This window comes from Lucilia cuprina, chromosome 6 (assembly GCF_022045245.1).
Source record: "Lucilia cuprina isolate Lc7/37 chromosome 6, ASM2204524v1, whole genome shotgun sequence".
In the NCBI taxonomy this organism is placed as follows: Eukaryota; Metazoa; Arthropoda; class Insecta; order Diptera; family Calliphoridae; genus Lucilia; species Lucilia cuprina.
The window spans coordinates 54,519,784-54,536,028 of NC_060954.1; the positions used below are offsets into that span (position 1 = coordinate 54,519,784).

General features: G+C 28.1%; 1 protein-coding gene across 2 annotated transcripts in view; it reads right to left on the reverse strand.

Moving 5' to 3' along the window:
- LOC111687281 overlaps positions 1-16,245 on the reverse strand; it is a 28,638-nt gene that overhangs the window by 8,092 nt on the left and 4,301 nt on the right. For both annotated transcript variants that reach the window (XM_046953977.1, XM_046953978.1), the window contains 5 exons: positions 7,505-8,157; positions 7,360-7,443; positions 6,480-6,692; positions 763-873; positions 574-707 (listed from right to left, as the gene is read on the reverse strand). In XM_046953977.1, coding sequence (XP_046809933.1) covers positions 574-707; positions 763-873; positions 6,480-6,692; positions 7,360-7,443; positions 7,505-7,829 — 867 coding nt within the window. In that variant the 5' untranslated portion in view covers positions 7,830-8,157. Of the gene's footprint in view, positions 1-573; positions 708-762; positions 874-6,479; positions 6,693-7,359; positions 7,444-7,504; positions 8,158-16,245 lie in introns of those variants that run through there.

Here is a 16,245-nt window from a genome sequence, read left to right on the forward strand (position 1 = left end):
AACATGAAAAACGAAAGACTTAAGCGACAAACGTTAAAACCTTTAACACAAACCTATTAATAGAAAAAACGAAAGAAAAAAAAACAACAACACTATAATAAATTATAACAAAAACTCATAAAAAACAAACAATTTTAAAAGACAAACTTAAAAAAAAATAAAATTTAATGTTTTAATTATAAATTAGTTACTTTCTGTTTAATATTGTCACGCTACAAAATCACCAGCAAGAAAACGCATAAATAAATGTTTAAAAACAACAACGACAATGGAAATTGTTTAATATTTGTTAATTTAATACATTTTTAATACATACTTATGTGTTCTGTGTATGTGTGTTTCTTTAACATTTTCTTAACAAATTAATAGACTGTTAATACCCACATTTTTGATTAAAATAAAAATAAAACCTACTAGCAGACATTAAAACCCACTTAACTGCTATAAAAAACTTAATTTCATTTCATTTACAACAAAAACTAAATTATTTTTATTTGTTTTAAACAAATAAAAACAAACACGCAATTTTTTGTTTGTTTTTATTTTAATTAAAGGAAAGTCTTTAGCTTTTACCTGCAAAAAAGTGCGTCCCTCATCACGAAACATGCGAAATGGATAATCAGTATCTATGGGATTGCGTAGATCTGACCAACCATTGGGTGTTAGATATTGAGCTCCAGTAACAGCGCATACAGGTGTGCGTATATCTGTAAGAGTGTTAACAAAAATTATGTTGTTTAGTTCCAACAAACAAAAACTCACCAGCAAAACTTATTTCTCGACTGGGATAGATGATTTGACCTCTTAGGGGCAGAAAAACAAAAGGTATTTTCTCCGATGAAGAACCACTTACAAACGGGGATAAAGTACATTCTGTAAAGTAAAAGAAAAGTGGATTAGAATTAAATATAAAAATGTTTTCAAAAATGTGATTTGTAGTTTCCTAGAAATTTAAAACTCAGACCACATACATAAGAAAAAAACTTATATAGAGACATGACTGTCGAGAGTTTTAACGTTAGCACCTGCCTTGACGTCCTTATCATACGGTGGTCTTTTTCATCAACTGGGTAGACTTGAGAACGGTCTACCATCAATGAAGAACTCAGATAGCAATTTTTGTACATTGGATTTGACCGGTCCTTTGCTGGAGTACTCGAGCTATCTAATCTCTGACCATAGGATGGCCTCTGTTGATTCTGAAACAGCACCTAGAGACGTAACCGGGTGGACCGAAGTACGATTTATCAATAAGCCGAAGACATTGTTCTTACTCACAGGGACACACTGTGGTAATTCTGATATGAACAGAGTATCTATCTGGACAAGGAAGGAAAATTCAATTGTATCAAACGTATGTATATGATACCTTTCATCCATCATCATTCAACCCAGCACATATCTCATTCATACGACACATTCATAAGAGAAAAATATACGACACAGGACATTCATCCCGTACCATATACAATTAATATCAACTCATATTCAACGCTTAGTCCCACAGTTACTTCTCTGTGGGGTATCTGTTGTTTTCGGCAACAGCACCGAACTTATCCCGAAATATTGACTGCATCAGTCTTTTAATCGCCACTTACTCTCCCCACGAATTTGGGTTTAAACCACAGTCACTACGTGGCCAGTTGTCCTCCGGGCAACTGGCCACCCGTAGTACCACATTATGCAGTGCTCTGGTCTGACCTCTGTCAATCTATGCAAGGACTAAGCCAAGCAATAGAGTATAACCAATTTGTCAGTCCCGGCCAGACTGGAGTTATTGGCCACCAAGGCGGAGGTCTCGCCAAGGTAACATGCCCCCGGGGGGCTCATATAGAGACAGGTTTATAAATAAACTCTTTCTGAAGAATAAGTTAAACAGATCCGACAACTTTGAAGCAGCTGATATTTGCTATAATAAGCCGTCGCCACAAACCTTTAATGGTTGCGCCGGCGCCTGCGATCATTTTGTATCGTTTTGCATAATGTTATGCTAGACATAAAACCAATAATTTCTGAAATTAATAAAACTACAAAGCAAACCCATTACACTCCCTTTTATATAATAATGTAGGACACAAAATTCTATTAATATTCATACAAAATTTGCAAATACTAAAAGTTAATTTGCAAAACAAATTAATAGCGATTTACATAATTAAAATTTTTCTTTAACAGCCAATAAAACGCAATCAATTAAATTTAATTAGTGAAAGTGCTGTATAACTATTTAACTGCACAAGATTCTGTGATGAAAGTGTTGATTGTGATGATTTTATAGAACCATTAATATAACCTATAATTTTCAGTTTACAGGCCTTAAACTAAATTTCGCTTAAGGCAACCGCAGAGTAGCACTAAACTTTTAGCAATTAATTTATGGTTGCAAATAAAAGCACATATTCTAACACTAGCTAAAGCTAAAGAAATGTGCAACATGTTGGCTTTTTTGTGGTATGTTTATGAGCGTATTAAGGTGTTTGTGTTTACAACCACATAAAAATTAAATGCTAAAAGATCAATAAAGCAATTTTTACTACCAGAAGGAAGGTTAAATAGTTGTTGATCTTTATTTATATTACTTAAAGGAAAAAAATACTTAAATATAAGTTTAGTATTTGCTAAATTTATTAGAGTAATCAATATTAGTTTTATGAGAAATTTGTTAAAACTAATATTAGTTATGCATGCGTCCGTCTGATCAAAATCAATTGAGTTTTGATTTAGCCTAAAGTTACAAAACTTCAAAATTTTCGTAAAATTTTAAACAATCAATTCAATTTTATTTAAATATTAAACTATACACAGACTTTTAGCTTTTACTGTATTTAATTTGATTTATTTTGTGTTATTGTTTTGGTGTTACTCCCAGTGCTCTTGTGTCTTAAGTCTTTTGTTTTTCACATTATACATAATAATAGTTAATTGCTACTTGTTGCATACAAGGAAGTTTATGATGTACTAGTTTTATAATCCAAAAAAACTAGGAAAAACAAAAGAAAAACACATTATCATTTCTATCTACATCTCTAACATCTTATACTTCTTCCAAATCCATTTTTTTTTTTTTGCTTTTATCATATTTAAAGGAACCACATGTTTGTCATTGTTTAGCCACGAGCAAAAAAACAAGAAACTCCCATAGAAATTATAAGAAAAAAAGAAACAAGCTAACAACAGAATACATCAAATGTATTTTTTAATTGTCATGGTAAAAATTAAAAAAATAAAAAAACTAACTTATTTATACATAATAATGTCGCAATATTTACAATACCACCTGGCTGCTGTTAACTTAAATTAACTGAAATCATAACAATATTTGTACGTACAAACAATTTTTCAAATGAAATGGAAAGTATATAAATATAAACAAATAATTATGCTATATGTTTCTATTTCAGACACATCTCTTAACCGAAAGCAAGTTACATGATGTTTTATTTTTATTACAATTTTTTATCTTTTTTTCTTTATTATTTTTTTTTTTTTTGCTGCGTTTTGTTCATACTACTTTTCTACAGTAATGAAGTAGAAAATAATAACAATTGCTTAAAAAAAAAAAAACAATAGTAAATATAACAAATATATTTACCAAGAGGAAAACAACCAAATAAGTAAATACATTTTTGTATTATTAAATACTCACAAAAAAATGCTTAAAATCTGTATTATGTTATAAATAATTTCTTAAGTAGCGGTGGAAGTGAAAGTGAAATTAAGTAAAATTTTACTTAAATTTTACTTACAAGTTAAATGTTGTGAGTCTAACTTATTTAAAAGAGATAATTAAAACTTTTGCAAGTGTTTTGGTAGCTGCAAGTTTACCTTGGTAGCGCCCTTTATTACTTAAAATTAAATTTTGAATAATAATGTACAAGATGTGGCGGATTAAAATGTACTTAATGCAATTTGCATTATTTTCCTTAGTTAAACCATAAAGGTACAATTTAGTAATCAATTAAGTAACCAAAACTAAGTAAGTAACTAAGTAAGTAACAAATTAACTAATTAAGTAATAACTAACTAACTAACTAACTAACTACCTAACTAACTAACTAACTAACTAACTAACTAACTAACTAACTAACTAAATAACTAAATAACTAAATAACTAAATAACTAAATAACTAAATGACTAAATAACTAAATAACTAAATAACTAAATAACTAAATAACTAACTAACTAACTAACTAACTAACTAACTAACTAACTAACTAACTAACTAACTAACTTACTAACTAACAAACTAACTAACTAACTAACTAACTAACTGACTGACTAACTAACTAACTAACTAACTAACTAACTAACTAACTAACTAACTAACTAACTAATTAACTAACTAACTAACTGACTAACTAACTAACTAACTAACTAACTAACTAACTAACTAACTAACTAACTAACTAACTAACTAACTAACTAACTAACTAACTAACTAACTAACTAACTAACTAACTAACTAACTAACTAACTAACTAACTAACTAACTAACTAACTAACTAACTAACTAACTAAACTAACTAACTAACTAACTAACTAACTAACTAACTAACTAACTAACTAACTAACTAACTAACTAACTAACTAACTAACTAACTAACTAACTAACTATCTATCTATCTATCTATCTATCTATCTATCTATCTATCTATCTATCTATCTATCTATCTATCTATCTATCTATCTATCTATCTATCTATCTATCTATCTATCTATCTATCTATCTATCTATCTATCTATCTATCTATCTATCTATCTATCTATCTATCTATCTATCTATCTATCTATCTATCTATCTATCTATCTATCTATCTATCTATCCTATCTATCTATCTATCTATCTATCTATCTATCTCTATCTATCATCTATCTATCTATCTATCTATCTATCTATCTATCTATCTATCTATCTATCTATCTATCTATCTATCTATCTATCTATCTATCTATCTATCTATCTATCTATCTATCTATCTATCTATCTATCTATCTATCTATCTATCTATCTATCTATCTATCTATCTATCTATCTATCTATCTATCTATCTAACTAATCTTTCTAACCCATCTTGGATCCGCGCCTGGTCCATAAGTTATCCAGAAGATTTGTCCATAAAAAAACACACTAATACTATTATACTACACCAAAATTTTCACTATAGTAGACAAGCCAACAGGCTTGTTCGTTGGACGGTCTTCAAAATTGTTCATAGTCCATAAATTAGTCAGAAGACTAGTCCATAGACTAGTCACTACTGTATTTCCGAAAGTATTCTTTTACCAGTATACTAAGCCGCAATATGTTCAAATAGACAAAACCGGAAACCGGACTATTCTATAGATCGATCACAGACTTCTCGAAAAATAAACTTCTGTAATCATAAAGGTATTAAATACTTATTTAAGGCTTATTGTGCACATTTTTCAAACAAAGTTCCTACAATAAACCTTCTATACTATCATTACTAAGCATTTATGAATTTGGGGGTAATTTATGAACTAGTCAATAGCCGTTTTCATCACCAATAGACTTGTCCATAAACTAATTATCAATAGCAATAGACTACAAATAGTTCATATTAAGTCAATGAACTAATCAAATATTGTCCCGGCCACGAACAATCGCCTTTAACGTAAAATCAGCATAAATTAATTTAAGGAATCAGGCGAATAAGAGAAAGAATCTAAACAATACATTTATATAGGCATAAAGAGGGATATTTGACTTCAACCTAATTTCACGATTTGTATTATTACCCAAAATTATCAATGCAACTAACAGAAACATTAATTAAATTTTCCAAAATTAATCAAATTACTAAAAAATATTCAATTAAATTTAAATAAATCAAATAAATTAAAAACAAAACTCAAAAAATATAAGCAAGTCCATTAAAAGTATATTTGCATGCTTTTAAACATTTCATTACTCTTTATAAGTAAATTAATTTAAACTGTATATTTTCAAAGAAAACTGAAACTCGCTAAAAACACACGTTTAAGTTGAATGCTTCGTTGCTTTAGCCTGATATAAATATTAGGTGTTTTATATTGAATTATTAGCAACGAACAAAAACGTTAAAAAAAACTAAAAGATAATTTACAAATTAATATTTTTATAATTACAACAAATAAGTGAAGAAAAAACAACATGTCTCTATTTTTCTGCTTTATTACTTGTTCAACTTTAAATAAACAACAACAAAGTCGGATGCCTTAATATGTTGCAGTAGTTTTTCCTTATTTTATCACTGGTTTGTTTACAATTTTTTCGCAGACAAAAACAAAAGACTTAAGCAATAAACTTGCAAGAAAAACATTTTTGATTATTTACGCAAATGTCCTCTGTAAAATTTATGCTTTTTAAGCAGAGAGTTTATGTTTTGTTTTTTTTTTTGTTTTTGTTGCAGATATTATTTCTATTTTGTTTGTATTTTATTGTATGTTTCTTTTTTTGTTTTTTTTTTTTACTCACCATGTATATCGTCTACACATATGCCAAGATCTTCACGATATGTATTCAAGTATGGCAAACAACGACACTGGCAACTTTCCCCATTGGTATTGGCTGCTGTCAATGCAGCCGTAGCTGCAGCTGACGATGACTTATCTTTATGTTTATGCTGTGTTTGTCGAACCAATAATTCTAATTGTGATTTGCTGCTGCCTGTGGCATCAACCAATGAACCTGAAGTGTGGAGTAATAAACAGATAATTAGTTTTTATGTGATTGCTATATGATTTATATTAATTTGGGTTTTTATTGATCTGTACTTAGTCTGCAGATTAATTGATCTATAGTTAAGACTATAGATAGATCTATAGTTAAGACTATAGATTGATCTGTAGTCATGATTATATATTGATCTATAGTCAAGGCTATGGATTGATCTATAGTCAAGGCTATAAATTGATCCATAGCCAAGACTATAGATTGATCTATAGTCAAGACTATAGATTGATCTATAGTCAAGACTATAGATTGATCTATAGTGAAGACTATAGATTGATCTATAGTCAAGACTATAGATTGATCTATAGTCAAGACTATAGATTGATCTATAGTCAAGACTATAGATTGATCTATAGTCAAGACTATAGATTGATCTATAGTCAAGACTATAGATTGATCTATACTCAAGACTATAGTTTGATCTATAGTGAAGACTATAGGTTGATCTACAGTCAAGACTGTAGATTGATCTATAGTCACGACTATAGATTGATCTATACAATACTTTAGATTGATCTATAGTCAAGACTATACATTGATCTATAGTCAAGACTATAGACTGATCTATAGTCAAAACTATAGATTGAGCTAGACTTGTGTTTTTTTTCGTTTTAAAACTTACCCATTTTATTAATACCTTTCGCCAGCCACGAAGCCGTTCCACTGGAGAGGCCCACACAAGTATCCGCATTACAAGAATTAACACCTTAAATTAATTTAAATATTTAAATAACTTTTCTTCTTTAGGAACTTTTAAATTGTATTACCATTGGTCCAAAAAATATCACCATCATGTTGTCTAGTCAAATTGACCGATGTCACAATTCCAGCCGTTGAACCAGCTGTAGAAACAATATTATCCAAAAGGAAATTAGCAGGATGTGGTAATAGATTACTAATGGTATCAATACGATCAATTGAACCTCTAGCCTCTGAAGCCATAATATCACCTGAAGTGGGTAAATTAGTGGGAGTATTTAAGGGATCCACAGTAGCAAGTGCTGATGCATTGTTAAATGTGATGATATATAGTAAAAGTGTAAGACATGTAAACAACATGTTGTTGGCAACATTGCGTCCAAGACCAGACATGAGAATTTATAAATGATTTAATTTTAGTTTATATTATAGTTGTTGTTTTGTTTATTTTGGTAAATTTTTTTTATAATTTTTTAATCGATTTTTTTTGCAAGTTTTAATGTTATTTAATGCACTGGTATGGGGAATTTTTCAGGGGTTGTTGTATATTAGGATTATGGTTTAATAGTTGTTGCTGCTGTTGCCTTTTTATGCTCAAAAACATGATTTTCAATACATAAACCATAGAAATTATGAAAATATGTGTTTAAATTTATAAAATTATTTTAACGCGAATGAAATTGAAAACATTTTGTTTTGTCTTTTAGCTTAAAAAAAGAAACTGAAAAGAAAAAAAAGAGGAAAATTACTTATTAGCAAAAAATGATGGAAATGAAATACAAGAGACATAAAAATTAAAAAAAATATAAAAAATTTTACACACAAATTATGAAATATTTGTGGATAATGTTTAAATCAATAATTTTATTAACTTTTCTTTTCATAAATTTCAATTAGCAAAAACTTATATTTCTTGTGAAATTTTTAGCAATTAAGTCATAATTTTAAACATTTATTAAAAACAAATTTTATTAACATTTTTACAATTTAAAGTCTATAGTCTATCTAACATTATTTAACAAACAAAAACTAATATCTATTTTTAAAATTAATATTAAACCTAAAGCAGAGATTAGCTGTCTTTAAGTCTAAACAATATTATTCTTTAAAAATGCAAATATTTTCATTATTTAATAATATTAATAAATGTAAAACATTTATTTCAAATATAATCTATAACATTATTTAACTGTTAAGTCTTAATAAAACCAAACATTTGTTGCTTATAATCTAAATTTAATAGAAATATTCAGTTAATTTTTCGTTTGTATATCAACACTAGAAAATATCCCCATAATAGTCTTACTAAAAAAATCATACTTTTTATTGCAGCTCTACATGCATAACAGTTTCTCCATTGTAGTTTCTATTCTAGAGATTTTCAAATATCTAACATTTTCTTTTAAATGCAAATACAAAACGGCAATCTTATTGCTGGCAGTCTTAAGAATTTCTTAACATCCAATGCGTAACTTTTGCGTTTAAGTTTGTTTTAAACCAGCCGGCCGGCCGGCAGCTGTTTCTAAGTAATTTTTCAACTACTTGTTCCTTTACTTCATTTCTTGAATATTCATTGGTATATAGGAAGCTTAAGATTTTGTGGCAAAAAAAAGCTTTAATAGTTTATTTGTTGCTGGCTAGCAAAGGCGTCATGTAGCAACTGAACATGCAAAGTTATTTAATTTATGGCAATAATCAGTTTGCCTGTAGATTATTTTTCAGTTAGTTTAACTTCATTCGAAAATGTTGCTTAGAAGAATAGCCAAGAAAAAAAAACTATTTAACTACTGCAAACGATGCTGAAAATTAACCCTAATTAGGCAAGAGAAAAAGTTGTTGATGCGTTGCAACAAAAGGCATAATCTTTAAACATCCTTATGTAATAGGCAAGTCTTTAGTCTCGACTACAGATCAGTCTGTAGTCTTGACTATAAATCAGTCTATAACAATGACAAAAGATCAGTATATAGTTTTGAACTATAGATCAGTCTGTAGTCTTGACTACAGATCAGTCTATAGTCTTGACTGTAGATCAGTCTATAGTCTTGACTATAGATCAGTCTATAGTCTTAACTATAGATCTGTCTATAGTCTTGACTATAGATCAGTCTAGAGTCTTGACTATAGATCAGTCTATAATCTTGACTATAGATCAGTCTATAATCTTGACTATAGATCAGTCTATAGTCTAAAGTCTTGACTATAGATCAGTCTATAGTCTAAAGTCTTGACTATAGATCAGTCTATAGTCTTGACTATAGATCAGTTTAGAGTCTTGACTATAGATCACTCTATAGTCTTGACTAAAGATCATTCTATAGTCTTGACTAAAGATCATTCTATAGTCTTGACTAAAGATCATTCTATAGTCTTGACTATAGATCAGTCTATAGTCTTGACTATAGATCAGTCTATAGTCTTGACTAAAGATCAGTCTGCAGTCTTGACTATAAATCAGTCTACAGTCTTTACCATAGATCAGTCTATAGTCTTGACTATAGATCAGTCTATAGTCTTGACTTTAGATTAGTCTATAGTCTTGACTATAGATCAGTCTATAGTCTTGACTATAGATCAGTCTATAGTCTTGACTATAGATCAGTCTATAGTCTTGACTATAGATCAGTCTATAGTCTTGACTATAGATCAGTCTATAGTCTTGACTACAGATCAGTCTATAGTCTTGACTATTGATCAGTTTATAGTTTTGACTATAGATTAGTCTATAGTCTTGACTATAGATTAATCTATAGTCTTGACTATTGATCAGTTTATAGTTTTGACTATAGATCAGTCTATAGCCTTGACTGTAGGCCTGTCTAGACACCAGTCTGCAGGCTTATCTATAGATCGGTCTATATAGTATAACTATAGATCACTAACTATATATCATTCCATAGTTTGGAGTTTTGATCACTCTTCAATCAGTAGTCGAACTAGCAAAAATGATAAACCTGATTTAAGATCAATATGTTATATAAAAATTATTATGTTAACGCAACTTTAGATAAAGTTAGACAGAGGTGATCGTTGTATGTTCAGTATTTATGTACAATTCATATGGTTAACTCATTTTTAAACTTTTTACCCAGTTTTGGTTTAAAAACACATAGATTTTTTTTGTTTGCTTAGCACTAAAATATAATGCCATAGTGTAAATCTAAAGAAGTTTTTTTTTCTCTCGTAGATCATTGAACAAGATCATTCATAAACAAACATTAAGCTGCACTGCAGTAAACAACATACATTTATTTAACTGCCATTGTTTAACATTTCAACGCCAAATATGGCAATAAATTTTAACAATTTTTTTGTTTTATTTTATTTTTAGCTTTTGTAGAATGTGTGATAAAAAAAAATAAATGAAAAGAAATGAAAAAAAGTATTATAAGTATTTGAATATGATATGATTATCAAACTTGTAATAAATAGTTATTGAAAGAAATAATTTATACTTTTGTGTGTGTTTAAACAAAAAGCCGCTAAATACATTAAATTTATCTTAGATAAACATTAGTTTATAGAGAATTATTAAAGTGTTTTTTCTGTTTTTTTGAGTAAAAAATTCTTTAAATTGTTGCAGTATATAAAGCCCACACTATAACTTCTTTAAATGGAAACATATTTTTTGTTTTCAAATTATGAGATTTTTTGTTTTTAATAGTTAACCATAAACTGTTAACAGTTAGCTATTATATGATTAAATTATAGTAAGTTTTTTTATATTGTTTTGTTGCTTCTTTTTTTTTAAGAAATTAACTAAGAAACAAATCTCTGAAATTTTTTTCCCAACATTCTTTTGGGTGCGCTCATTATTCTAATAGGTTTTATAGTAACAGTTAATCTGTTAACACAATTTCTTTTTAAAATTTAACATTTATTGATGTCAAGTTTATGAATAAAACAAAAATAATGATTTCGATTTACTAATTTAAATTTGTATTTTATGTTAATGTGTTGACATTATAGTTATTTAACTGTAATATTTTGACATCTTGTTTAAGTGTTGTTGTGGTCTTTGTTTATTTGTTATTGATTTTATTTTGAAGTGTGCTGTGAATAGTGAAAAAGAGAGTGTTAGCTTAAGAGTTTTGTGTGTATGCTCTTTAAAAGCTACTGGTTCTCTTAGCACTGATCTTTACAAAACCTTTGAAGTTTTTAAGGGCTATCACTTAGCAGCATAATAGTTAAGTAACCAAAATGAGCTATAAAGCATAATCTTAAAATTGTCTATGAAAATGTTGATGATCTTTAACGGATCGAAACATTTTCTATGAAAATGATGATCAGTTATTGAACTCAATAATTTTCTATGAAATTGTTGTTGAGCAGTTACTGATCTCATAAATTTTCTTTAAAAATTTTCTTGATTAGTTACTGATCGCAAAAGTTTTCTATAATTGTGTTGTTGAATCAATATTGATCACCTTCTTCTCTTTACAGACGTTACAAAGGGACCTTAAAGGTCCCAAGTAAAGACTTACTCTTGTTACTAAGCAGTCTGCATAACCTAAGACCTAATATTGATCACAAAAATTTTCTATAAAAATATTGTTGAGCAGTTACTGATCGCAAAGTTTTTCTTTAAAATTGTTGTTGACGGCCATTTTTTATTAAAATAGTGTTGATCAGTTAAAGGTCAGAAATATTCTCTATGAAATTGTTTATAAAAATGGTGTTGAAGAGTTAATGATCGAACAATTTTGTTATAAAAACGTTGGTGTCCAGTTACTGATCGCAAAAATGTTGTTGATTAGTTACTCATCGAAATATTTTCTATAAAAAAGTTGTTGATCAGTAACTGATTGCAAAAATTGTTTATAAACATGTTGTTGATCCCAAAAATTTTCTATGAAAATGTTGTTGATCAACATTTTTAATGAAAATGATGTTGATCAGTTACATTTTCTATGACAATGTTGTTGATTAGTTATTGATCTCAAAAATTTTCTATGAAAATGTTATAGATTTGTTTCTGATCCGAAAAATTAAAATGTTGATCATTTGATTTCTAACTAACTGAAAAAATTTTTATAAAAATGTTGTTGATCAGTTAAGGATCGTAAAAATTGTCGAAAAATCGCAAAAATGTTGTTGATTAGTTACTTATCGAAAAATTTTCTATGAAAAAGTTGTTGATCAGTTACTGATCGCTAAAGTTTTCTATGAAGTGGTGTTGATCAGTTAAATTTTCTATAACAATGCTGTTGATTAGTTTCTGATCGCAAAAATTTCCTATGAAAATTTCGTTTCTGATCCGAAAAATGTTCTATGAAAGTGTTGATCAGTTGATTTGTAACAAACTGGAATTTATTAGTTAGTGATTGTACGAAATTGTTGATCGAAAAATATTGCATATGAAAATGCAAAAGTTACTAATCGTAAATTTGTTCTATGAAAATGTTGGTGAGCACTTATTGAAAGCAAAAATGTTGTGGATCAGTTACTGATAGTAAAAATGTTGTTGATCGCAAACATTTTCTATGAAAACGTTGTTGATTAGTTACTGATCGCAAAAAATACTATACAAATGTAATTGATCATAAAAATGTTCTATGATAATATTGATCAGTAGCTTTGTAACTGATCAAACAAATTTTTATGAAAATATTGTTGATCAGTTAGTGATTGCAAAAATTGTTTTTGAAAATGTTGTTCAGTTACTAATCGAAAACATTTTCTATGAAAATATTGTTGATTAGTCGTTGTTGATTAGTTACTTGATCAGTTACTGATCGTAAATATGTTCAACGAAAAAGTTGTTGAGCAGTTATTGAACAAAAAAATTTCATACGAAAATGTAGATCAGTTACTGATAATAAAAATGTTGTTGATCGCAAATTTTTTTTATGAAAATGTTCTTGATCATCATTTTCTATGAAAATGGTGTTGATCAGTTAAATTTTCTATAAAAATATTGTTGTCAAGTTACTGATTGTAAAAATTTTCTATGAAAATGTTGTTGATTAGTTTCTGATCGTAAAAATGTTCTATTAAAATATTGATCAGCTAAAATTTTTCTATTAAATTGTTGTTGATACAAAAAAGTTACTGATCGAAAAAATTGTCTATGAAAATATTGTTGATAAATTACCGATCGAAAATATTGTTGAGAAAATATTGTTGAGCAGTTATTGATCGTTAAATTTTCTTTAAAAATGTTTGTTGATCAGTTTATGATCGCAAAAATTTTCTTTAAAAATGTTGTTGATATGTTACTAATTACTTAAATTTTTGTGTGAATATATTGTTGATCGCAAAACTTGTCTATGAAAATGTTGTTGATCACTTGCTGATCGCAAAAATTTTCTATGAAAGTACAATTTTTCTTTTCTTAAAATGTTGTTGACCATGTTACCGATCTCAAATATAGAGAGTATTATTTGTTTTCGATATTTTTGTGAAAACAGTTATAATTAAGTTTTACTTTTATTACAAATGCACCGTAAAGCTGAGATATTTTCAAATTTAAAAAACTGACAAAAGAAAAATTCTAAAAATTACAAAACTTATTTTCCATTAATAAATACACTTTTCTAAAGATTATTTTATTATATTAAAATTTGAAACTATTATTAAAATATTTTTCTTTTTTTTTCAAACTAAACCTATTGTTTTATTGTGTATGCCGTAACTCACGCATGTGTCTTAAGTCTTTTGTTTGGTTGCACTCATCTTAGAGATTTTTCTTGTATTAAACATATAAAATAACGGAAATAAATAACTATTTATAAAAAAATGTATTCTATTGATTATTTCTTATGTTAATTCTATATATTTATTATATATTTTATAAAACAACTAAACTCTTTTAAACAATATAAGTTCATACATGTAGTTATGAACTGCATGCAGTATGTAGTGGTGTTGTTGTTGTTTTTTTAATTCCCATTAAATTAAATCTGTTATAGTGGAAATAGTTATAAATTCTCAAGATTATTTTCTGGTTTTATTTTATTTCCTTTATTTTATATATGGAAATAACTGTATGTCAAAATAACATGTGATTGTTACAAACATTCTTCTCTAACTTGATACACCTGTATATCGACCTGTCGATGATGGTTTTGTTGTTTTATTCGAACACAGTTATTTGACCGTATTTCAAATGTTTTGTTTCTGATTGATTTTGTTTTTTTTTTGTTATTGTCTAAATGCCGTGATATAAATAGAGTATAAGAGAACATACTTTATCTAGCTTTAAGCCAATATATTGATTAGTTTATTTATGGCCTTATTTGAATTTAAATAAATCTTTTGTTTTTTTTATAAGATTTTGAAATTAAGAACAAAAAGAAATAAGAAGAAACAAAGATGTAGATCTGTTGATCAAAGAATAGCAGAAGAAAATGTTCAAGTGTCAATAACAATATCATTTATTTTTTATAACATTTACCGTTGCTTGATTTAGATTGTTGACTTAAATTGTTGCTGCTAGTTTTGCTGTTAAGTTTTGAAATTCTGCCATAGAAGAATTGTAATACAAGCTGTTCTTGGCTTTACATAACAAGTACTGATGAGATAATTTGCTAATCAAGTTTTAAACTAAACTAAAAAAACAATAAAAATGTTTTTGATCTTTTCAACATTTAGTAGCATTGCCATTCTCTTGCAAATTTATACAAAAATACAATTTTCTTTACAAAAGCTAAACACAAACGCTGCTAATGCTGCTAAAATCAATATGTATTTAACCACTTTAATACACATTAAATTTAGCTTACAAAACGCTTGATGTCTTTCTTTATTTGCCTATTTTTTTGCCGACATTCGACCATAAATATATGATTAATTCTACACCATTCACCGGCATGTGTTTATTTTCTTTGAAACTTTCATTGTGACTCGTGGTTTGTTTCTACTCTTAATGCTTCTTTTGAGTATTTATTAACGTCTATTAACACTGACAACTGACACCTATTAGTTATGTATATTAGCCCGTGTCATGTCAAACGCTACTGTCACAATTGTAGTTTATTTTACAACTGTTAGATTAGCATGGATATTTTTTAGTTGTATTTTTTTTAGGAGAAAGTCCTTGTCAAATTTAGCTGGCATATATAAAGAGTATTTGGTCATCCATACAGTGAGGGCGTGAGAAAATGTTAATATTTAGAAAATTGCACTTAAGAAAAAGGGTTTATAATATGGGAAATGCAGGGAGACTTATTCTAGAGTCTAGTCTACTTTGCTAAGACTATAGTCTGGTACGCAGACGAGACTATAGTCTTGTCCATAGTATTGTCTCAAGTATAGTCTTTAGTGTAGTCTTTTGTCAAATTTTACCTTTAATGTAGTCTATAGCGAAGCCTACAATCTAGTCAATAGTCTAGTATTTAATTATGTATATAGTCTAGTCTACAGTGTAGTCTATGCTCTAAACTATAGTCTAGTCTACAGTGTAGTGTAGTTAGAGTCTAGTCTTCAGTTTTATCTATAGTTTAGTCTATAGTCTAGTCTAAAGTCTAGTCAATAGTCTTTGTGTTGTGTCTATAATCCAGTTTACAGTCTAGTCTATAGTCTAATCTACAGTCTATAGTCCAGACTACAGCATAGTCTATGGTCTAGTCTATAGTCTAGACTATAGTCAAGTCTATATTCTAGTCAATAGTCCAGTCTAGAGTATACTCTAGTCTAGAGTCAACTATATAGGGTAGAGTCTACTTTATGGTCGAGTCTAGAGTCTACTTTATGGTCTAAACTATAGTCTAGTCTATAGTCTAGTCTATAGTCTAGTCTATAGTCTAGTCTATAGTCTAGTCTATAGTCTAGTCTATAGTCTAGTCTATAGTCAAGTCTACAGTCTAGT